At 41.8% G+C, this 24,225-nt stretch overlaps 5 protein-coding genes across 5 annotated transcripts in view; all 5 read right to left on the bottom strand.

Moving 5' to 3' along the window:
* The window catches only part of LOC106611851 (protocadherin gamma-A11), a 259,444-nt gene that overhangs the window by 212,034 nt on the left and 23,185 nt on the right, over nucleotides 1-24,225 (bottom strand). The window lies entirely within an intron of this gene.
* LOC106596914 (protocadherin gamma-A11-like) lies at nucleotides 315-3,489 on the bottom strand. Its single transcript, XM_045723996.1, has one exon. The coding sequence runs from the start codon at nucleotides 3,241-3,243 to the stop codon at nucleotides 847-849; it is 2,397 nt and encodes a 798-aa protein (XP_045579952.1). The 5' UTR covers nucleotides 3,244-3,489; the 3' UTR covers nucleotides 315-846.
* Nucleotides 6,713-9,813, bottom strand: LOC123744650 (protocadherin gamma-A10-like). The gene has a single exon (XM_045723991.1). The coding sequence runs from the start codon at nucleotides 9,234-9,236 to the stop codon at nucleotides 6,801-6,803; it is 2,436 nt and encodes an 811-aa protein (XP_045579947.1). The 5' UTR covers nucleotides 9,237-9,813; the 3' UTR covers nucleotides 6,713-6,800.
* On the bottom strand, nucleotides 16,759-19,426 carry LOC106611849 (protocadherin gamma-A11-like). Its single transcript, XM_014212447.2, has one exon. It carries the CDS (start codon nucleotides 19,204-19,206, stop codon nucleotides 16,759-16,761), a length of 2,448 nt encoding a protein of 815 aa, XP_014067922.2. The 5' UTR covers nucleotides 19,207-19,426.
* LOC106611838 (protocadherin beta-15-like) lies at nucleotides 21,723-24,073 on the bottom strand. The gene has a single exon (XM_014212438.2). The coding sequence runs from the start codon at nucleotides 23,925-23,927 to the stop codon at nucleotides 21,723-21,725; it is 2,205 nt and encodes a 734-aa protein (XP_014067913.2). The 5' UTR covers nucleotides 23,928-24,073.

Raw genomic sequence — 24,225 nt, 5'->3', positions numbered from 1 at the left:
CCAATGTTAAGAACAAACTGTTTGTGTTTTTAACTAGTAGAAACGTCACCATGTGACAATATTTGTAATATATTTGTATATATGATATGTGTATATTATAGACAGTCTACTTAGTGTTATTAGTTGCATCATTTATTTGTATTTGTTGTAGGCCCATTAGTAGGTGTATAACAACCTTTTTATGCTCATAATTTACCTTTTATTATCAGTATTATTATTATTTTTATTTATTTTTATTTCATTGTTATTGTTATTATTATTGTTATTATTATTATTATTATTAGACAGTAGTTGCCATATTAACCTTGTTAATAAGTATTGTTTGTTTTTTTCGGGGGTTGTTCTTTCATTTTGGACATTCTTTACAACGAGAAGGTGCATCTCAAGAGATTTCATCCTGTAAAAAAAAAATACAAAATCTCTCCAAACACCGCACTTCTCTTTTCTTGCCTCTTTCCAAACAGGCTTTCACTCCTCTAGTGCCAAAACACAATTGAAACTCATTGCTACTGCGCCCCTAATCACAAAACTGTGAAGAATAGGCTATCGTGAAAAATCCACAGATTCTATCAATCACAAAAAGAGCTTACCACATTACAACTCAAGCAAACCACGAATAATAGACCATCGGGATTTGTCAAGTAAAAATAGAGGGGGTGAAATAGTATTTTAAAACATTTCAAATATCATGAAACCAAAGCATACATAACTTGCTGTTGTTGTCAAGCTGGGCTAATGAGGAAAAGTGGTTTCTCCAGAAAAAATGTAATTATACAAAACATGTCAGCTACAGTTAATTTAGCCTCAATACTATCATATAGGCCTAAAATCAACTGTATTATTGCATTAAAAACCTACCTTTGGTGACCCTTCGGAGTCGTCAAGTTCATCAGCAAAGTCTGTTGGAGTTTTTCTCAGAGTCTGGTCTGCAGGCAGTGTGTTGTCATTGAAAGATGTGACGAACTTGAAGTCACTTGTTCGCGAACCCGTCGTCAGATATGCGTCATAATTGTAAGTGCTGCGGAGAGTTCCTGCGCCGTCCACCTCTGCGTAGTTGGGAGGGAGATACGCGCTGGGGATGGCGACCGCTCCGTCAAACAACAGTCTGGGCTTTCTCCTGCGGCAAAACCTCACGGCCAGGATGACAATAATGAAGGTGAGGAAAAAGGTGGAGACGGACACCAGCGCGATGATCAGATAAGAGGTGAGTTTGGAATTGTTCTCATCATAAGAAACATCTTTCAGTTCTGCCACTTCAGCCAAGTTATCAGAAATCACTAAATACATGGTACAGGTGGCAGAGAGAGAGGCCTGTCCGTTATCTTTCACTGACACAATGAGGTTCTGTTTCATGCTGTCAGATTCAGAAATGTCCCGCTGTGTCTTGATCTCTCCACTGTGGAGACCAATAGTGAAAAGTCCCGGATCAGTGGATTTGACTATATGATAGGACAGCCAGGCGTTCTGGCCGGAGTCCGCGTCCACCGCTATCACCTTGGAAACCAGAGAGCCTCCGTGCGCAGCTTTGGGGACCAGCTCGGTCATGAAGGAGTTCCCCTCTGGGGCGGGGTATAGTATCTGAGGAGAGTTGTCATTCACATCCGTTATGAACACACTGACCGTGACGTTGCTGCTGAGCGGAGGAGAACCGTTGTCTCTGGCCACCACGTGGACTTTAAAACTCCTGAACTGCTCATAATCAAACGACTTCACAGCGTGGATCACCCCCGTGTCTCCGTTAACGGATAAAAACGAGGACACCGGGACACCGTTCACCTCACCAGGTAAGATAGAATAAATCACTGTACCGTTCTGTCTCCAGTCTGGGTCTCGTGCAGTAACGGAACACACGGAGGCACCGGGTTTGTTATTTTCAGTCACGTGGGCTTTATAGGACTGTTCCTCAAACACAGGTGGGTTGTCGTTGACGTCAGCTACAGATAACTGAACACTTTTAGAGGAGGACAGAGGTGGAGAGCCCTCGTCGGTGGCAGTGATTGTAATGTTGTAATCAGACACTAGTTCCCGGTCCAGTTCGCCCGTGGTCACCAGAGAATAGTAGTTTTTGATGGATGGCACCAGCTTAAAGGGAACGTTTTGCTGAATGTAGCAGCGGACCTGTCGGTTATTCTCAGAGTCTCTATCCTGCACGTTAATGATGCCCACCTCTGTACCAGGTGACGCGTTCTCGGGTATGGGGCTAGTCAGAGATTTTAGATAAATCACAGGGGCGTTGTCATTAACATCTGTGATGTCTATTATGACTTTGGCATATGAAGCTAAACCTAAACCATCTTTCGCTTTGATACGCAGTTCAAATGACGAAACCGCTTCAAAATCAATTGTGCCTATAACACCAATTTCTCCTCTTGGACGGTCAATAGAAAATATTTTCTTTACTTCTTCTGAAACATGACCAAAGTCATACGTCACTTCCCCATTCACTCCCTCGTCTGCATCGGTAGCCTTCACTGTAATTACTGCAGTATTTAAAGGAGAGTTTTCAGGCAGACTGGCTTTATAGACGGCCTGGCTAAACACTGGGGCGTTATCGTTAGCATCCAGTACCGTGATGTGTATGACTACGGTACCGGATCTCTGCGGAGAGCCTCCGTCTACAGCTGTAAGCAACAGCTTCAAACCATGCCTTTGTTCACGATCAAGCTCTTTCTCTAGAACAAGCTGGACAGTATTACTATCTACAGCCAATACGAAATTCTCATTTATTTCTAGTGTGTATTTTTGAACTGAGTTTTGTCCTATGTCCGCATCATGAGCTTCCTCTAATAGGAAACGAGTGCCTTTTGCTGCCGATTCTCCTATTTCCATATCTATCATCTCCTCGTTAAATAGTGGTCCGTTATCGTTAATATCTTGGATGTGGAGGTTGATACGATGAAGCTCCAAAGGATTCTCTAATACAAGTTCCTGTTTTAAAACGCATGAAGACTTTTCGCCACAAAGCCCTTCTCTGTCAATCCTCTCCGCAACAATCAAATCTCCGGTACTCAAATTAACGTCACAGTAATGATTGTCGTTCCCTTCGGTATCAATACGGGCTTTACGAGCGGACAGTCTGCTCGCCTCCAGTCCGAGATCCTTGGCTATATTTCCAATAACAGATCCTCGTTTCATCTCCTCCGGAAAAGAATAGCTCACGTCTCCATAGGCGGAATGCAGCGGTAGAAGAAAGAAAACAACGCTGCAGACCAGGCCTGTCACCGAGATTCCGTTGTTTCCCATCCTGGGATTAAAACGTCGAACAACTTGGTTAGATTTTGAAATGGGAAGAAAGAGTATTCCACCAAAAAATATTTAGCTTGATGAAACTAGTCAGAACACAATGTGCACGCGATTTGAAACGTCTCCAATCTTTTCTACAGCTCAGTGGCACCCGAGCACCCGAGCGTTGTGACAACACCAGTTGGTGGGGAACTGGGTTTATCCAAGCATTGCTGGTGAACAGCGACACTTTGAGCATATCTTTAGAAATTACACAAAGCAACGATTTTTCTAAATATTTCATAAAAAGTTAAGCATGCTTATAATTAAGCTGCTTTATAGCTATTGGGAATAACTTTTACCTCCAGTGTGTTGAAATAAGCATAACCAACTGGACGGATAGGAAAGGGCATTATATTAAATCACAACAGATAAATAATTGTATGAAAACCGTCTACATACTCTGGTGAAAGAGACATAACAAAACAGTTTAGGCCTACATATCTGGTTTGAATCCCTAGCTACTAGGTGAAAATCGTCGAACTGTAGGCGGGCTTCCATTGACCCAGGTTTATTCGACAAAAGCAATGTCTCAAAACAATTCATTGCGACACGTAATGGAAACTGCAGCCAGAGGAGACATTTTCTAAAGATAAAACCTGGTCTCAGAGCATTTTAAATGATTCTTTACGTAAATCCAAGACACTCCATTTAGCATGATATGTTACGTTTTAAATTCTATGTATTAATATGTGAATGTCCATCACCGATTTCATATGATACACTATATGAACTGTGGACACCCCTTACAATTTGTGGATTTGGCTATTTCAGCCACACCAGTTGCTGAAAGGTGTATAAAATCGAGGACACCGCCATGCAATCTCCATAGACAAACATTGGCAGTAGAATGGTCTCACTGAAGAGCCCAGTGACTTTCAACGTGGCACCATCATAGGATGCCACCATTCCAACAAGTCAGCGCATCAAATTTCTGCCCTGCTAGTGCATCTCCAGTCAACTGTAATTGCTGTTATTGTGAATTTGAAACGTCTAGGAGCAACAACAGCTCAGCCAGGAAGTGGTAGGCAGCACACGCTCACAGAACTGGACTGCCCAGTGCTAAATATCATCTGTCCTCGGTTGCAACACTTGCTACCGAGTTCCAAACTGCCTCTGGAAGCGACTTCAGCACGAGAACTGTTCGTCGGAGCTTCATGAAATGGGTTTTCATGGCCAAGCAGCTGCACACAAGCCTAAGATCACCATGCGCAATGCCAAGCGTCAGCTGGAGTGGTGTAAAGCTCGCCGCCATTGGACTCTAGAGCAGTGGAAATGCGTTCTTTGGAATGATGAATCACGCCTCACCATCTGGCAGCCCGACGGACTAATCTGGGTTTGGCGGATGCGAGGAGTACGCTACCTGCCCGAATGCATAGTGCAAACTGTAAAGTTTGGTGGAGGAGGAATAAAGGTCTTGTGCTGTTTTTCATGGTTTGGGCTAGGCCCCTTAATTCCAGTGAAGGGAAATCTTAATGCTACAGCATACAATGACATTCTAGACAATTCTGTGCTTCCAACTTTGTGGCAACAGTCTGGGGAAGGCCCTTCCTGTTTCAGCATGACAATACCCCCATGCATAAAACAAGGTCCATACATAAATGGTTTGTTGAGATTCGTGTGGAAGAACTTGACAGGCCTGAACAGAGTGGAAAGCCTTCCCATAAGAGTGGAGGCTGTTATAGCAGCAAAGGGGCGACCATCTCCATATTAATGCCCGTGATTTTGGATTGAGATGTTCGACGACCAGGTGTCCACATATTTTTGGTAATGTAGTGTATGTTATGAATTACAATTCAGATTATATGTTACGAATTTGCAAAAAGGACAATATGTTATGAATTTGCAAAATGTACAATATGTTACGAAAAAAACTAAACTTACAATATGTTACGAATTTGTGAAACGTCTGATATGTTACAAATTCTAGCTAGGTGGCTAACGTTAGCTAGCTCGCTAGCATTAGCTAGGCTTGGGGTTAAGGTTAAGGGTTAGAGTTAAGGTTAGGGTTAAGTTTAGAAGTTAGGTTAAAGGGTTAAGGTTAGGGTTAGGTCAAGGAAAGGGTTAGCTAACATGCTAAGTAGTTGCAAAGTAGCTTAAAAGCAGTAAGTAGTTGAAAAGTTGCAAATTAGCTATAATGCAAAAGTTGTGCGTGATGAGATTCAAACTCGCAACCTTTGGGTTGCTGGAAGTTTGCGTTATACCCCATCCACCACGACCAACCACCCTACTTTCGTTTTTGCCTTAAGTAACCATCTGTCTTATGTAACCATACTAAACATATTATACATACTAAATGAAGAGTCTAGGATTTACGTACAGAATAATAGGACATTCTCTGAGACCAAGTTGAAAAATCGACTACATTTTTATCCATTTAACGGGTGGATTTTTCATTTTTTCTAACTTTTTTTATTTCGACAAATGATGATGGAAAGAAACAACAAAATTATTGACAAATACTTTTGAAGGTTCGTGGGGGCACGTGATGTCATCACGTAACTATAAGCTCCACTCCACATTTAATTCTAAATGCCTACTGCTTGCAAAATAAAAATGTAAAAAGTATGTTTCTTTGCAGGACAAGATTTGTCCTGACTTTGAAGAAAGTCCGAATTGCTTCGCCTTGCGTTTCTGGTAGGCTGGTAATTTTCACCGTTCAATTATTTCAGATCTACAGGATTGCAAGTTTCACCATAGCATGGACTTAGTCGATACTGTCACATGACAATTATTAGAATATGGCAAATATTTATCAATTATTGCATTCTATCTACGCTGGCTTTCGCAGGCTACCTGAGACATGAAACAGATAGGTGGAAGTGCATACAGACTCTCGATCATTTGTTAATGAGCAATTTCTCTAAATGGGTAATGGAAACACTTCAACCACTAGAGTTTTATTCCACACTGTAGGTTCTTTAGAAAAAGTGTTGTGGTTTTAGGTGTGACGTCATTACATCTGGCTGTTTTTATCGACACAAGATAGTTCAATAGAAACGCACCCTAGCAAGCAGTTGCCGCGTATATTTTCTATGCAAACATGTTTAATGTTGACAAAAAAAAATCACTGTGCAAGTTACTGGAAAGAGGTAATGATGAATGAGCGTTAGCCTACAGAGATTTTCTGAATTTCAGCACCATGGACAGCTATACTGTAATAAGCTCTCCACAGACAGTATTTACTCATTTTCTTTTAACCTCAAAACTGTGAAGCATGCAGGCTATGTGAAAACTCCACCTAATACAACAATCACAAACACACCCCATCAAAAAAGGACATTAGCATCTGAAGACTGAGACTATCAGATAAATAGCGAGGGGATGGAAATAATCATCTAACAAAATGACATATTTCCTGAAACATGTGTAAGCTGCCTAAATAACCCAGCTAGAGAATTGAGTAAGTCCTGGGGACTAGTGAATTCTCCAGGGGGAAAAGTGACTGTAAAAAGAGATTTAGATGAAATCTGAAAGAAGTATAGCCTCTATTCCATCATGTACGTCTTAAAGCAAATCTAGATTATAAATATTTGCAGGCCTACCTCTGGGGACACATCAGAGTCATCAAGAGCCTCAGCAAAGTCTGTTGGAGTTTTACTCAGAGTCTGGTCCGCGGGCAGCGTGTTGTCATTGTAAGATGTGACGAACTTGAAGTCACTTGTGCGCGAACCTGTCGTCAGGTATGCGTCATAATTGTAAGTGCTGCGGAGAGTTCCCGCGCCGTCCACCTCTGCGTAGTTGGGAGGGAGATACGCGCTGGGGATGGCGACCGCTCCGTCAAACAACAGTCTGGGCTTTCTCCTGCGGCAAAACCTCACGGCCAGGATGACAATAATGAAGGTGAGGAAAAAGGTGGAGACGGACACCAGCGCGATGATCAGATAAGAGGTGAGTTTGGAATTGTTCTCATCATAAGAGACATCTTTCAGTTCTGGCACTTCAGCCAAGTTATCAGAAATCACTAAATACATGGTACAGGTGGCAGAGAGAGAGGGCTGTCCGTTATCTTTCACTGACACAATGAGGTTCTGTTTCATGCTGTCAGATTCAGAAATGTCCCGCTGTGTCCTGATCTCTCCACTGTGGAGACCAATAGTGAAAAGTCCCGGATCAGTGGATTTGACTATATGATAGGACAGCCAGGCGTTCTTGCCGGAGTCCGCGTCCACCGCTATCACCTTGGAAACCAGAGAGCCTCCGTGTGCAGCTTTGGGGACCAGCTCGGTCATGAAGGAGTTCCCCTCTGGGGCGGGGTATAGTATCTGAGGAGAGTTGTCATTCACATCCGTTATGAACACACTGACCGTGACGTTGCTGCTGAGCGGAGGAGAACCGTTGTCTCTGGCCACCACGTGGACTTTAAAACTCCTGAATTGCTCATAATCAAACGACCTCACAGCGTGGATCACCCCCGTGTCTCCGTTAACGGATAAAAACGAGGACACCGGGACACCGTTCACTTCACCGAGTAAAAGAGAATAAATCACTGTACCGTTCTGTCTCCAGTCTGGGTCTCGTGCAGTAACGGAACACACGGAGGCACCGGGTTTGTTATTTTCAGTCACGTGGGCTTTATAGGACTGTTCCTCAAACACAGGTGGGTTGTCGTTGACGTCAGCTACAGATAACTGAACACTTTTAGAGGAGGACAGAGGTGGAGAGCCCTCGTCGGTGGCAGTGATTGTAATGTTGTAATCAGACACTAGTTCCCGGTCCAGTTCGCCCGTGGTCACCAGAGAATAGTAGTTTTTGATGGACGGCACCAGCTTAAAGGGAAGGTTTTGCTGAATGTAGCAGCGGACCTGTCGGTTATTCTCAGAGTCTCTATCCTGCACGTTAATGATGCCCACCTCTGTACCAGGTGACGCGTTCTCAGGTATGGGGCTAGTCAGAGATTTTAGATAAATCACAGGGGCGTTGTCATTAACATCTGTGATGTCTATTATGACTTTAGAATATGACGCTAAGCCTAAACCATCCTTAGCTTGAATACGCAGCTCAAATGAAGACACCTCTTCATAGTCAATAGATCCAATAACTCTGATTTCACCCATTTTCGAATTGATGAAAAACATGTTCTTATCCTCCTCTGAAATATGGCCGAAGTCATAGGTAACTTCCCCATTCACCCCCTCATCTGCATCCGCAGCACTCACTGTAACCACTACAGTATCTAAAGGAGAGTTTTCAGGCAGACTGGCTTTATAGACGGCCTGGCTAAACACTGGGGCGTTATCGTTAGCATCCAGTACAGTGACGTGTATGACTACGGTACCGGATCTTTGCGGTGTGCCTCCGTCAGATGCAGATAGCAATACTGTTAACTCCCGTTCCTGCTCACGATCAAGCTCTTTGTCCAGGACTAGTTCAATGACATTTATATCAACACTCAAAATGAAATGACCATTTATTTGTAATGTATAGCTTTGGACCGCATTCTGTGCAATGTCTGCATCGTGGGCCTCTTCTAATAAGAAACGGGCTCCTTTAATAGCTGATTCTCTTATCTCTATTTTTATCAATTCATCTTTAAATTGCGGAGAATTATCATTAATATCTTGAACATGAAGACTGATACGTTGCAGCTCCAAAGGATTCTCCAATACAAGTTCCTGGTTTAAAACACACGAAGCCTTCTTTCCACAAAGCCCCTCTCTGTCAATCCTCTCCGCAACAATCAGATCTCCGGTACTCAGATTAATTTCACAATAACGTTTGCGATTTCCTTCAGTATCAATTCGGGCTTTACGAGCGGACAGTCTGCTCGCCTCCAGCCCGAGATCCTTGGCTATATTTCCAATAACAGATCCTCGTTTCATCTCCTCCGGAAAAGAATAGCTCACGTCTCCATTGGCGGAATGCAGCGGTAGAAGAAAGAAAGCAAAGCAGAAGACCAGGCTTGACATTGAGAATCCTTTGTTCAGCATCCTTAGACTTTCAATAACATCCATATATATAGTTAAACAGATCGATGTAAGGAGAAAGTATTCCACAAAAAGATCAACATTCACTAGATTATCAAAACAAAATACAAGTGTGTGCGCAGTTTGACCGTTTACCTCTATTATTTTATGTAGTGAAACGACACTAGAGCTTTGTTAATGACAACGCCAATGGGTGGAGAGCTGTATCTATTCTACCTCCGCTAGTGAACAGCGACACTATGAGCACCATTCAGAAATTACACATACTTAACTATACACACTGGCATTGGTCTAAATAGGCCTACATTTCAATAAAAGTAGTAAGTAAACTGTATTTGCGTCATCAAACATTGGAAACATGATGTATGCCCCCAGCATATGGGAATAAAGAAACATGGAAGAAAAAAAGAACCCCCCCCACCATGGACAGCAACATGTTGAAGCCTCAAGTTACTCTTCGGTCACCCAAACCACTCATACAAAGACAGTATCAATCTTTTTTAACATCTTCCCATGGAGCAAAAAATACAATTCTAGGAAACAGAGCAAAACTCCTTTATCATCCCATTTCCTGAAACCTCAGAATGGTGCTGCATGTCCGTGATAAAGAGGAGCAGAAAATACTGTATACAATAAATAATCCAAATACTGACCTATAATGTTGTACACAAATTCTATAATTTCATACTAATAAATTTGCTCAGAGTAAAACATTCTGTATAACAAGTAATACAAAAAACCTCAAAACATTAGTTGTAAAAATTATTGGCAGCCCTGTTTTCAATACTTTTTGCACCCTCCACTTGCAGTGATAACAGAATCCTAGCTTTTTCTATAAAATAAAAAAATATGAGATTGGAGAACACATTGGGAGGAATCTTAGACCATTCCTCTCTACAGAATATTTCAAGATCCTCGATATCCTTAGATCTGCTCTTACAGTGCTTTCCTCTTCAATTCAAACCACAGGTTTTCAATGAAGTTCAAGTCCGAAGACTGAGATGACCATTGCAAAATGTGGATTTTATGGTCAATGAACCATTTCTTTGTGGATTTTGATGTGTGCTTTGGGCCACTGTCTTGCTGGAAGATCTACTTGTGGCCGAGTTTCAGCTTCCTGGCAGAGGCAACCAGGTTTTTGGCTAAAATGTCCTGGTATTTGCTAGATAACTTATAGTAGGTATGAGGGTTTTTTTCTGCATTGCATCCTTCTTTTGAGCCAAACTGGTGTGCGTGGCCAAAGAGCTCTATTTTACGTCTCATCTGACCATAGCATCTGGTGCCAATCCAAGTGCCAATGCAGTTTAGCAAACTCCACGCTTTTACATTTGTTTATTGCTCTCAATAAGGGCTTTCTATGGCAACCCTTCCAAATAGTCCATTGGCATAGAAGTGTCAACTAATTGTAGATTTGGAGACTTGGTGTCCCCAAGATGTGACTTTTCTTTTCCCCGAACCAACTTCCTCACTGTGCGTTGGGACAAGATACACTTGCATCCTCTTCCAGGCAAGTTTACAACCAAATTCAGTGGTTTTACATTTTTCAATTATTGCCCTAATAGGGGTAAGTGGTATATTTGATTTTACAGTAGTTTTTTTAGACCTAAAGTCTGATATATGAAAGTCAACAACGATTTGTCTCTCTCTTCATTTGTGAGTTCGTTGCCTTTCCCCCTGGTGATGGATGACAAAGGACTTTACATGCGTGTTAAGTCATTTTTATACCCAAGGGAAGCAGGAAGCCATGGATGGCCACAATAGAGTTAATGAAGATGAGATCTACTTAAAAAAGTAAAATGTTAACGCAGATTTAAATTTTCTTTCATTTATTCACCAGAATCATGGCGCTGGCAAAAATATTGACACCAATCTTTTTGAGATTTTATTTTTTACTTGTTAAACAAAATCTCTTTCTCTGAGCAATTATAGTAGTATAAATGAATATAATTTTGCACACAATAGCTCTATAATTGTATTATTTATTTCATAGTCTGTATTGCTCATCTTTATCAAGGCTGTCAATAATTTTGGAGGTGACTGTAATCACTGTAGGAACAAACTCACTCCTGAGTGGCGCAGCGGTCTAAGGCACTGCATCTCAGTGATAAAGGTGTCACTACAGACCCTGGTTTGTTTCCAGGCTGTATCACAACCGGCCGTGATTGGGAGTCCCATAGGGCGGCGCACAATTGGCCCAGCGTCGTCCGGGTTAGGGTTTGGCCGGGGTTGGCCATCATAGTGAAAAATATTTGTTCTTAACTGACTTGCCTAGTTAAATAAACAAACTAACCCCATCACAACTCAGATTATATATCAGCACCTCCAATATTTCTCACTTCAACTGAGTGGGTCAAAATAATCATTTAACCTGTTGGGGCTAGGGGGCAGTATTTGCACGGCTGGATAAAAAACGTACCCGATTTAAACTGGTTACTACTCTTGCCCAGAAACGAAAATATGCATATAATTAGTAGATTTGGATAGAAAACACTCCAAAGTTTCTAAAACTGTTTGAATGGTGTCTGTGAGTATAACAGAACTCATATGGCAGGCCAAAACCTGAGAAGATTCCATACAGGAAGTGCCCTGTCTGACAATTTGTTATCCTTCTGTTGCATCTCTATCGAAAATACAGCATCTCTGCTGTAACGTGTCAATTTCTAAGGCTTCCATTGGCTCTCAGAAGGCGCCAGAAAGTGGAATGACGTGTCTCCTGTCTCTGGGCGAAGAACAGCAGGGGAATTTGTGAGTGGTCAAGCTGGGAACACTGACACTGGAGATGCGCGTTCAAGAGAATTTCAATTTTTTTCTTTCAGCCTTTGTATGAATACAATGTCGCCCGGTTGGAATATTATCGCTATTTTACGAGAAAAATAGCATAAAAATAGATTTTAAACAGCGTTTGACATGCTTCTAAGTACGGTAATGGAATATTTTGCATTTTTTTGTCACGAAATGCACTCGCACGTCACCCTTCGGATAGTGACTTGAACGCACGAACAAAACTGAGCTATTTGGATATAACTATGGATTATTTGGAACCAAAACAACATTTGTTGTTGAAGTAGAAGTCCTGGGAGTGCATTCTGACGAAGAACAGCAAAGGTAATCCAATTTTTCTTATAGTAAATCTGAGTTTGGTGAGGGCCAAACTTGGTGGGTGTCAAATTAGCTAGCCGTGATGGCCGGGCTATGTACTCAGAATATTGCAAAATGTGCTTTCGCCGAAAAGCTATTTTAAAATCTGACACCGCGATTGCATAAAGGAGTTCTGTATCTATAATTCTTAAAATAATTGTCTTTAAAATGGTGTAAAATAGTCATATGTTTGAGAAATTGAAGTTATAGCATTTTTAACCTGTTAGGGCTAGGGGGCAGTATTGACACGGCTGGATAAAAAACGTACCCGATTTAATCTGGTTACTACTCCTGCCCAGTAACTAGAATATGCATATAATTATTGGCTTTGGATAGAAAACACTCCAAAGTTTCTAAAACTGTTTGAATGGTGTCTGTGAGTATAACAGAACTCAAATGGCAGGTCAAAACCTGAGAAGATTCTGTACAGGAAGTAGCCTGTCTGACCATTTCTTGGCCTTCTTTGTCATCTCTATCCAAAACAAAGGATCTCTGCTGTTACGTGACACTTCCTACGGCTCCAATGGGCTCTCAGAAGGCGGCAAAAAGCTGAATCGTGGCTTTGCAGGCTCTGGCTGAAAAAAAGTAGCGCGTTTGGGTAGTGGCTGGTTACAGTACTGTGAGACTCAGGCGCGTGCCCGCGTCGACCGAATGCTTTGTTTTCTTTCCTCTGTTTACCTAAACGCAGATTCCCGGTCGGAATATTATCGTTTTTTTTACGAGAAAAATTGAATAAAAATGGATTTTAAACAGCGGTTGACATGCTTCGAAGTACGGTAATGGAATATTTAGAATTTTTTTTTGTCACGAATTGCGCCATGCTCGTGACCCTTATTTACACTTCGGATAGTGTCTGGAACGCACGAACAAAACGCCGCTATTTGGATATAACGATGGATTATTTTGGACCACACCAACATTTGTTATTGAAGTAGCAGTCCTGGGAGTGCATTCTGACGAAGACAACAAAGGTAATCAAACTTTTGTAATAGTAAATCGGAGTTTGGTCAGGGCTAAACTTGGTCGGTGTCTAAATGGCTAGCCGTGATGGCTGGGCTATCTACTGAGAATATTGCAAAATGTGCTTTCACCGAAAAGCTATTTTAAAATTGGACACCTCGATTGCACAAAGGAGTTCTGTATCTATAATTCTTAAAATAATTGTTATGTTTTTTGTGAACTTTTATCGTGAGTAATTTAGTAAATTCACCGGAGGTTTGCGGGGGTATGCTAGTTCTGAACGTCACATGCTAATGTAAAAAGCTGGTTTTTGATATAAATATGAACTTGATTGAACAAAACATGCATGTATTGTATAACATAATGTCCTAGGTGTGTCATCTGATGAAGATCATCAAAGGTTAGTGCTGCATTTAGCTGTCTTCTGGGTTTTTGTGACATTATATGCTAGCTTGAAAAATGTTATAATGTTATAATTATAATGTTTTGCTTTCGTTGTAAAGCTTTTTTGAAATCGGACAGTGTGGTTAGATTAACGAGAGTCTTGTCTTTAAAATGGTGTAAAATAGTCATATGTTTGAGAAATTGAAGTAATAGCATTTCTAAGGTATTTGAATAACGCGCCACGGGATTCAACTGGCTGTTGAGTAGGTGGGACGATTTCGTCCCGCCGACCCTAGAGAGGTTAAACACCAATTGTTCATATATATTTGTTTGATATGCTGTAACATGAAAACACATTACCTAGCTGCCAACCTGCTTGCACCAATCCCATGGAATACCACTAAAATACTGTATTTACAAACCCGCCTCCCCTCAATGAATTTAATTAATTAATCCCAGTATTAAAATATTTACTGTAAAACATGTACAATTACAATATTCGCCTGGCAACTCTGCTGGTAATATAATTCTGTAAATTTACAGGGAAAGGTTTGACAGTGTATAGGCAAGTTGATAGGCTCCAGGTTTGATGTAATTTGTAATGTCGTAGCGTCCCACCCTAGTCAACAGCCAGTGGAATTGCGTGGCGCGAAATACAAATACCTCAAAAATGCTATAACTTCAATTTCTCAAACATATGACTATTTTACACCATTTTAAAGACAAGACTCTCGTTAATCTAACCACATTGTCCAATTTCAAAAAGGCTTTACAGCGAAAGCAAAACATTAGATTATGTCAGGAGAGTACCCTGCCAAAAATAATCACACAGCCATTTTCAAAGCAAGCATATATGTCACAAAAATCAAAACCACAGCTAAATGCAGCACTAAACTTTGACGATCTTCATCAGATGACACTCCTAGGACATTATGTTATACAATACATGCATGTTTTGTTCAATCAAGTTCATATTTATATCAAAAACCAGCTTTTTACATTAGCATGTGATGTTCAGAACTAGCATACCCACCGCAAACTTCTGGTGAATTTACTAAATTACTCATGATTAACGTTCACAAAATACATAACAATTATTTTAAGAATTATAGATACAGAACTCCTTTATGCAATCGCGGTGTCAGATTTTAAAATAGCTTTTCGGCGAAAGCACATTTTGCAATATTCTGAGTACATAGCCCGGCCATCACGGCTAGCTATTTTGACACCCACCAAGTTTGGCCCTCACCAAACTCAGAATTACTATTAGAAAAATTGGATTACCTTTGCTGTTCTTTGTCAGAATGCACTCCCAGGACTTCTACTTCAACAACAAATGTTGTTTTGGTTCCAAACAATCCATAGTTATATCCAAATAGCTCTGTTTTGTTTGTGCATTCAGGTCACTATCCGAAGGGTGACGCGCGAGCGCATTTCGTGACAAAAAAATGCAAAATATTCCATTACCGTACTTAGAAGCATGTCAAACGCTGTTTAAAATCAATTTTTATGCTATTTTTCTCGTAAAATAGCGATAATATTCCAACCGGGCGACGTTGTATTCATTCAAAGGCTGAAAGAAAAACATGGAGAATTCTAATGAATGCGCATCTCCAGTGTCACTGTTCCCAGGCTGACCACTCACAAATTCTCCTGCTGTTCTTCGCCCAGAGACAGCAGACACCCCATTACACTTTCTGGCACCTTCTGAGAGCCAATGAAAGCCTTAGAAAATGTCACGTTACAGCAGAGATGCTGTATTTTTGATAGAGATGCAACTGAAGGACAACAAATTGTCAGACAGGGCACTTCCTGTATGGAATCTTCTCAGGTTTTGGCCTGCCATATGAGTTCTGTTATACTCACAGACACCATTCAAACAGTTTTAGAAACTTTTGAGTGTTTTCTATCCAAATCTACTAATTATATGCATATTTTCGTTTCTGGGCAAGAGTAGTAACCAGTTTAAATCGGGTATGTTTTTTATCCAGCCGTGCAAATACTGCCCCCTAGCCCCAACAGGTTTTAACAAAGACTTCCAAATATTCAGTGACTACAGGGAAAAACAGACCAGGGACAAAACAAATACTTAACCATTAAAGGTTAGAGGCTTGCTGCCGCTCCAATCTGTCCCCTATACATATTGAATTTGTGCCTCAAAATATGTTAATGAGCAAGAATCAACCATACCCAGTAGAGGTCAAAAGGTTTTTTGGCGATCCAAAAATATGGTAGGGTAATATATTCATATATTCTGTGGGGTGGAAATATAGTACAATGTTAACTTATTTACAGTAACGTACTGTTAAACCAACGTTTTATTGGAATTGAGGGATCATCTACCATTTACCAGTTACGCCTAATATCACCCAGAGGGCATCATATTTATGGCTATATACTGTAAACAGGTAATACAGTAAATTGCTGTTAGTTTTATTGTATAATACTGTAAAAACTACAATGTATGTAACCAAAGAAAGCATAATTACAACACTAATTCAAAACCTACAGTATATTACGTGTCGGTTTATGGGGGGTAGGTGTTGGGAGAGAGAGAGACAGAGAGAGAGAGAAGGAGATGGACGTAACATTGGGATTGGGTACAATCTTAGATCTATGATCAGGGGCATATCTATTCAGGGTAAGGAATTAATAGTCTGAACCTCATGTGTCTTACCCACCGCACGAGGTTGGTGCCTGAAACTGAAAATTGTAATCTACAGTAGGAATAAGCTATTACTGTAAAAAAAAAAAAAAAAAAAACAGTATAATACAATCATTTTTACAGGAGGCTTCCAATTACAACGAATAAAAGCATTTTTCAGCATTTTAGCCATAAAGGAGTGCAATCTATAGAATGTAAGCTATTCTGTAAAACACATTTAACAACCATTTGTCTCATTCTGTTGCAAATACAGACTGACAATGTAGACAAACATTGGAAAATTAATGTATTGCTGTGAAAAATGTGATTTCCTATAGGACAAAGGATCTTGCTCCATTTTGAGGCTTTAATAGTTTTGATTTGCATTACACCTGAACATCTATGGAAAAGTATAGCCTCTATTTAATAAAACATAAAACCAATAGCATATTTTTGTTTACAATAAAGTCCTACCTCTGAGGACACATTGGAGTCGTCAAGATCTTCAGCAAAGTCAATAGTTTTTCTCAGAGTCTGGTCTTCGGGCAGAGTGTTGTCATTGTAAGATGTGACGAACTTGAAGTCACTTGTGCGCGAACCTGTCGTCAGGTATGCGTCATAATTGTAAGTGCTGCGGAGAGTTCCTGCGCCGTCCACCTCTGCGTAGTTGGGAGGGAGATACGCGCTGGGGATGGCGACCGCTCCGTCAAACAACAGTCTGGGCTTTCTGCTGCGGCAAAACCTCACGGCCAGGATGACAATAATGAAGGTGAGGAAAAAGGTGGAGACGGACACCAGCGCGATGATCAGATAAGAGGTGAGTTTGGAATTGTTCTCATTATAAGAGACATCTTTCAGTTCTGGTACTTCAGCCAAGTTATCAGAAATCACTAAATACATGGTACAGGTGGCAGAGAGAGAGGGCTGTCCGTTATCTTTCACTGACACAATGAGGTTCTGTTTCATGCTGTCAGATTCAGAAATGTCCCGCTGTGTCCTGATCTCTCCACTGTGGAGACCAATAGTGAAAAGTCCCGGATCAGTGGATTTGACTATATGATAGGACAGCCAGGCGTTCTGGCCGGAGTCCGCGTCCACCGCTATCACCTTGGAAACCAGAGAGCCTCCGTGCGCAGCTTTGGGGACCAGCTCGGTCATGAAGGAGTTCCCCTCTGGGGCGGGGTATAGTATCTGAGGAGAGTTGTCATTCACATCCGTTATGAACACACTGACCGTGACGTTGCTGCTGAGTGGAGGAGAACCGTTGTCTCTGGCCACCACGTGGACTTTAAAACTCCTGAACTGCTCATAATCAAACGACCTCACAGCATGGATCACCCCCGTGTCTCCGTTAACGGATAAAAACGAGGACACCGGGACACCGTTCACCTCACCAGGTAAGAGAGAATAAATCACTGTACCGTTCTGTCTCCAGTCTGGGTCTCGTGCAGTAACGGAACACACGGAGGCACCGGGTTTGTTATTTTCAGTCACGTGGGCTTTATAGGACTGTTCCTCAAACACAGGTGGGTTGTCGTTGACGTCAGCTACAGATAACTGAACACTTTTAGAGGAGGACAGAGGTGGAGAGCCCTCGTCGGTGGCAGTGATTGTAATATTGTAATCAGACACTAGTTCCCGGTCCAGTTCGCCCGTGGTCACCAGAGAATAGTAGTTTTTGATGGATTGCACCAGCTTAAAGGGAAGGTTTTGCTGAATGTAGCAGCGGACCTGTCGGTTATTCTCAGAGTCTCTATCCTGCACGTTAATGATGCCCACCTCTGTACCAGGTGACGCGTTCTCAGGTATGGGGCTAGTCAGAGATTTTAGATAAATCACAGGGGCGTTGTCATTAACATCTGTGATTTCTATTATCAATGTAGAGTAGGATGCTAAGCCTAAACCGTCCTTTGCACTGATCTGCATTTCATATGAAGACTCCTTTTCATAATCTACTGGACCAACAACTGTAATTTTTCCAGTCTCATGATCAAGAGAAAATAGATTGCTATTTTCATCTGAAACATCATCGAATTCATAAGTAACTTCACCATTCAATCCCTCATCAGCATCCGTAGCACTCACTGTAACCACTACAGTATCTAAAGGAGAGTTTTCAGGCAGACTGGCTTTATAGATGGCCTGGCTAAACACTGGGGCGTTATCGTTAGCATCCAGTACAGTGACGTGTATGACTACGGTACCTGATCTCTGCGGAGAGCCTCCGTCTACAGCTGTCAGTAATAACTTGATTTCATGGTGCCGCTCGCGGTCTAGCTCTCTGTCTAACACTAACTCGCTGTATTTGCGTCCACCACTTTTGGTTTTGACATTCAAAATAAAATGTTCATTTCTTTGTAGTGTATAGCTCTGAACCGTATTCTGTCCTATATCAGCGTCATGGGCCTCATCTAGAGAAAAACGAACGCCTTTGACTGCTGATTCCCTAATTTCCATTTTGATAATATCCTTTTTAAACAGTGGAGAATTATCATTTATATCTTGAACATGAAGACTGATACGGTGAAGCTCCAACGGATCTTCAACCACAAGTTCCTGGTTTAAAACGCACGAAGTCTTCTTTCCACAAAGCCCATCTCTGTCAATCCTTTCAGCTATAGTCAAATCTCCCGTATTCAGATTAATGTCACAATACCGTTCGTGGTTCCCATCGGTATCAATACGGGCCTTGCGAGCGGACAGTATCCTCGCCTCCAGCCCGAGATCCTTGGCTATATTTCCAATCACAGATCCTCGTTTCATCTCCTCTGGAAAAGAATAGCTCACGTCTCCATAGGCGGAGTGCAGCGGTAGAAGAAAGAAAACAACGCTGCAGACCAGGCCTGTCACCGAGATTCTATTGTGCCCCATCCTGGGATTAAAAACGTCAAAACACAATATAGCCTTGATAATACAATGTGAACAAATAGTATTCCACAAATAGGTTCAGCTTGATGAAAATGATATCCTCAAAATGTGCTCGCTATCTGACCGTCTCCAGTCCTTTCCGCAGCTTAATGACACCCGAACACCCGAGTCTTGTAACAACAGCAGTGGGTGGAGAACTGGATCTATCCAAACACAGCTGGTCAACAGCGACACAGTCAGTACTCTTCAGAAATTACATGATTTACTTACAGTTTTCTTAATGTTTTGTTAACAGATGGTTATAAATACGCTTAAGTAAGTTTATTTGATCAATTAACTATTGGAAAACGAAAGAGAAACACAGAAAACGATAGGATACCATATTAAACCATACAAACATAAATGATTAAAATCACCCCCACTCTTTTTTCATCATTTAAGATCAGGTATACTATGAATATAAAATACAACACATCTGCAAGAGAGGCAACAAAGCAATATATCCGTTGCTGGTTCCTCAGTCAGAGCAAACTCATAACTACTATAGAAAAAACAGGGCAGGGCAAGAAATAAGAATATCAAGGTCAAACAGCGATCAATAGTAAATCCTACTGGTTTAAAATTAGATTTTACACATTTCAGCACCATGGACAGTGACACTGCGAGAACTCTCGTTGCTCTTCAGACGCTCTCACACCGCTTCTCCCATCACGCTGTTACTAATAAATACAAAGGCCCAATTGACTGGAATCATTTACTTATACATATCAGGGTATTACAATCACACAGTGAAGTTTAAGAAAGCCCCTTTTCCAATGTTAAGAACAAACTGTTTGTGTTTTTAACTAGTAGAAACGTCACCATGTGACAATATTTGTAATATATTTGTATATATGATATGTGTATATTATAGGCAGTCTACTTAGTGTTATTAGTTGCATCATTTATTTGTATTTGTTGTAGGCCCATTAGTAGGTGTATAACAACCTTTTTATGCTCATAATTTACGTTTAACAATTATTATTTTTATTTAATTGTTAGTATTATTAGACAATAGTGGCCATATTATAAGTATTGTTTTTGGGGGTTGTTTTTTTATTTGGGCATTCTTTAAACCGAGAAGGTATCTCAAGAGATTTCATCCTGCAAAATGTCTAATAATTAATTATCTCTCAAAACACAGTAGTTCTATTTTCGAGCCTCTTTCCAAACAGCTTTTCACTCCTCCAGCGCCAAACACACAATAGACATTAATTGTGGTGTGGAGGCTGTGCTTTGGCAAAGTGGGTGGGGTTATATCCTACCTGTTTGGCCCTGTCCGGGGGTTTCATCGGATGGGGCCACAGTGTCTCCTGACCCCTCCTGTCTCAGCCTCCAGTATTTATGCTGCAGTAGTTTGTGTCGGGGGGCTAGGGTCAGTCTGTCACATCTGGAGTATTTCTCTTGTCTTTTCCGGTGTCCTGTGTGAATTTAAATTTGCTCTCTCTAATTCTCTCTCTCTTTCTTTCTTTCTCTCTCTCGGAGGACCTGAGCCCTAGGACCATGCCTCTGGACTACCTGGCTTGATGACTCCTTGCTGTCCCCAGTTCACCTGGCCGTGCTGCTGCTCCAGTTCCAACTGTTCTGCCTGCAGCTATGGAACCCTGACCTGTTCACCGGACGTGCTACCTGTCCCAGACCTGTTGTCCCAGACCTGCTAGAACCCTGACCTATTCACCAGAAGTGCTACCTGTCCCAGACCTGCTGTTTTCAACTCTCTAGAGACAGCAGGAGCGGTAGAGATACTCTCAAAGATCGGCTATGAAAAAGCCAACTGACACTTACTCTTGTGTTACTGACTTGTTGCACCCTCGACAACTACTATGATTATTATTATTTGACAATGCTGGTCATTTATGAACATTTCAACATCTAGGCCATGTGCTGTTATAATCTCCACCAGGCACAGCCAGAAGAGGACTGGCCACCCCTCATAGCCTGGTTCCTCTCTAGGTTTCTTCCTAGGTTTTGGCCTTTCTAGGGAGTTTTTCCTAGCCACCGTGCTTCTACACCTGCATTGTTTGGGGTTTTAGGCTGGGTTTCTGTACAGCACTTTGTGATATCAGCTGATGTAAGAAGGGCTATATAAATACATTTGATTTGATTTGATTTAATTGTCAGTAAAACCCTAATCAGAAAACCGAGAAGCGACCGACGTCTATTATTTGAAAAATCCACAGATTCTATAAATTACACCAATAGCACATAGACGTTACAACTCTAGCAAACCACAAATAAACGCACCTCGGGATTTTGCAATGAAATTGCGACGGGACTGAAATAATATTCTAAAACATTTCAAATTGAATGAAAGTGAAGCATAAATCATTTGCTTAATAGTCAAGCTGGGTTAATGACGAAAAGTGGTCTCTCCAACAACAACAAAAATATTACACAAAGCATATTAGCTGCAATTTTAAAATAATATAGCCTCAACCTATCATATAAGCCTAAAAAAACAAATCGCATTATTATTTGCATTAAAAGCCTACCTCTGGGGACCCGTCGGAGTCGTCAAGTTCTTCAGCAAAGTCTGTTGGAGTTTTACTCAGAGTCTGGTCCGCGGGCAGTGTGTTGTCATTGTAAGATGTGACGAACTTGAAGTCACTTGTGCGCGAACCTGTCGTCAGGTATGCGTCATAATTGTAAGTGCTGCGGAGAGTTCCTGCGCCGTCCACCTCTGCGTAGTTGGGAGGGAGATACGCGCTGGGGATGGCGACCGCTCCGTCAAACAACAGTCTGGGCTTTCTCCTGCGGCAAAACCTCACGGCCAGGATGACAATAATGAAGGTGAGGAAAAAGATGGAGACGGACACCAGCGCGATGATCAGATAAGAGGTGAGTTTGGAATTGTTCTCATCATAAGAGACATCTTTCAGTTCTGGCACTTCAGCCAAGTTATCAGAAATCACTAAATACATGGTACAGGTGGCAGAGAGAAAGGGCTGTCCGTTATCTTTCACTGACACAATGAGGTTCTGTTTCATGCTGTCAGATTCAGAAATGTCCCGCTGTGTCCTGATCTCTCCACTGTGGAGACCAATAGTGAAAAGTCCCGGATCAGTGGATTTGACTATATGATAGGACAGCCAGGCGTTCTGGCCGGAGTCCGCGTCCACCGCTATCACCTTGGAAACCAGAGAGCCTCCGTGCGCAGCTTTGGGGACCAGCTCGGTCATGAAGGAGTTCCCCTCTGGGGCGGGGTATAGTATCTGAGGAGAGTTGTCATTCACATCCGTTATGAACACACTGACCGTGACGTTGCTGCTGAGTGGAGGAGAACCGTTGTCTCTGGCCACCACGTGGACTTTAAAACTCCTGAACTGTTCCTCAAACACAGGTGGGTTGTCGTTGACGTCAGCTACAGATAACTGAACACTTTTAGAGGAGGACAGAGGTGGAGAGCCCTCGTCGGTGGCAGTGATTGTAATGTTGTAATCAGACACTAGTTCCCGGTCCAGTTCGCCCGTGGTCACCAGAGAATAGTAGTTTTTGATGGATGGCACCAGCTTAAAGGGAAGGTTTTGCTGAATGTAGCAGCGGACCTGTCGGTTAGTCTCAGAGTCTCTATCCTGCACGTTAATGATGCCCACCTCTGTACCAGGTGACGCGTTCTCAGGTATGGGGCTAGTCAGAGATTGTAGATAAATCACAGGGGCGTTGTCATTAACATCAGTTATTTCAACAATCACTTTTGAATCAGATGAAAGACCATAGCCATCTTTACCCTCTATGCGCATTTCATATTTTGGGTCGCCTTCGAAATCTATTGGACCTATCACCTTAATTTCTCCAGTACTGTGACCCAAAGAAAATATCTTTCTTGCTTTGTCTGATATGCGACTGAATTCATACGTCACCTCCCCATTCACCCCCTCATCTGCATCCGTAGCACTCACTGTAACCACTACAGTATCTAAAGGAGAGTTTTCAGGCAGACTGGCTTTATAGACGGCCTGGCTAAACACTGGGGCGTTATCGTTAGCATCCAGTACAGTGACGTGTATGACTACAGTACCTGATCTCTGCGGAGAGCCCCCATCTACAGCTGTAATAAGTAAACTCATCTCTTGCTTTTCCTCACGATCTAGTTCTTTATCTAAAACCAACTCGACATTCTTTCCTCCATCTGTGTAATCGTGAATAGCCAGCACAAAATGTTCATTCCTTTCTAATGCATACCTTTGCACTGCGTTCTGTCCTATATCTGCGTCATGTGCCTCGTTAATTCGATAGCGAGCCCCTTTGTCTGCCGATTCTGTAATTTCCAATTTGATTGTATCTTTCGGGAAAATGGGTGAATTATCATTGACATCCTCAACAAGGAGAGATATCTGATGCAACTCCAATGGACCTTCTAGAACCACCTCGAATTTAATCATACACGAAACCTTCTCTCCACAAAGCTCCTCCCTGTCAATCCCGTCCGCAACAATCAAATCCCCGGTACTCAGATTAATGTCACAATAACGTTGATTTTTCCCTTCGGTATCAATTCGGGCCTTACGAGCGGACAGTCTGCTCACCTCCAGCCCGAGATCCTTGGCTATATTTCCAATAACAGATCCTCGTTTCATCTCCTCCGGAAAAGAATAGCTCACGTCTCCATAGGCGGAATGCAGCGGTAGAAGAAAGAAAGCAAAACCGCAAACGAGGCCTGTAACCGAGATTCCTTTGTGCCCCATCCTGGGATTAAAAATAGACAACCGTATAGATATTCAAAAGAAAAACTCCAGAAAAAGATTCCGTTTGCTGAAAAGAACATCCACCGAATGTACAAGCGATCTGACCACCTCCAATCTTTGTGCAGTTAAATGACATCCGAACACGATGCCTTATGATAGCAGCGCTGGGTGGAGAACTGTAACTATCCAAACACAGCTGGTGAACAGCGACACTGTGAGTACTTAACAGAAATTACACGTTAACTAATATTATTCTAAATCTCTATTTCGCGAAAAGTTGACATATGCATATATTCTC

Source organism: Salmo salar, chromosome ssa09 (genome assembly GCF_905237065.1).
Source record: "Salmo salar chromosome ssa09, Ssal_v3.1, whole genome shotgun sequence".
NCBI lineage: Eukaryota > Metazoa > Chordata > Actinopteri > Salmoniformes > Salmonidae > Salmo > Salmo salar.
This window is presented reverse-complemented; position numbering and strand designations above follow the sequence as displayed.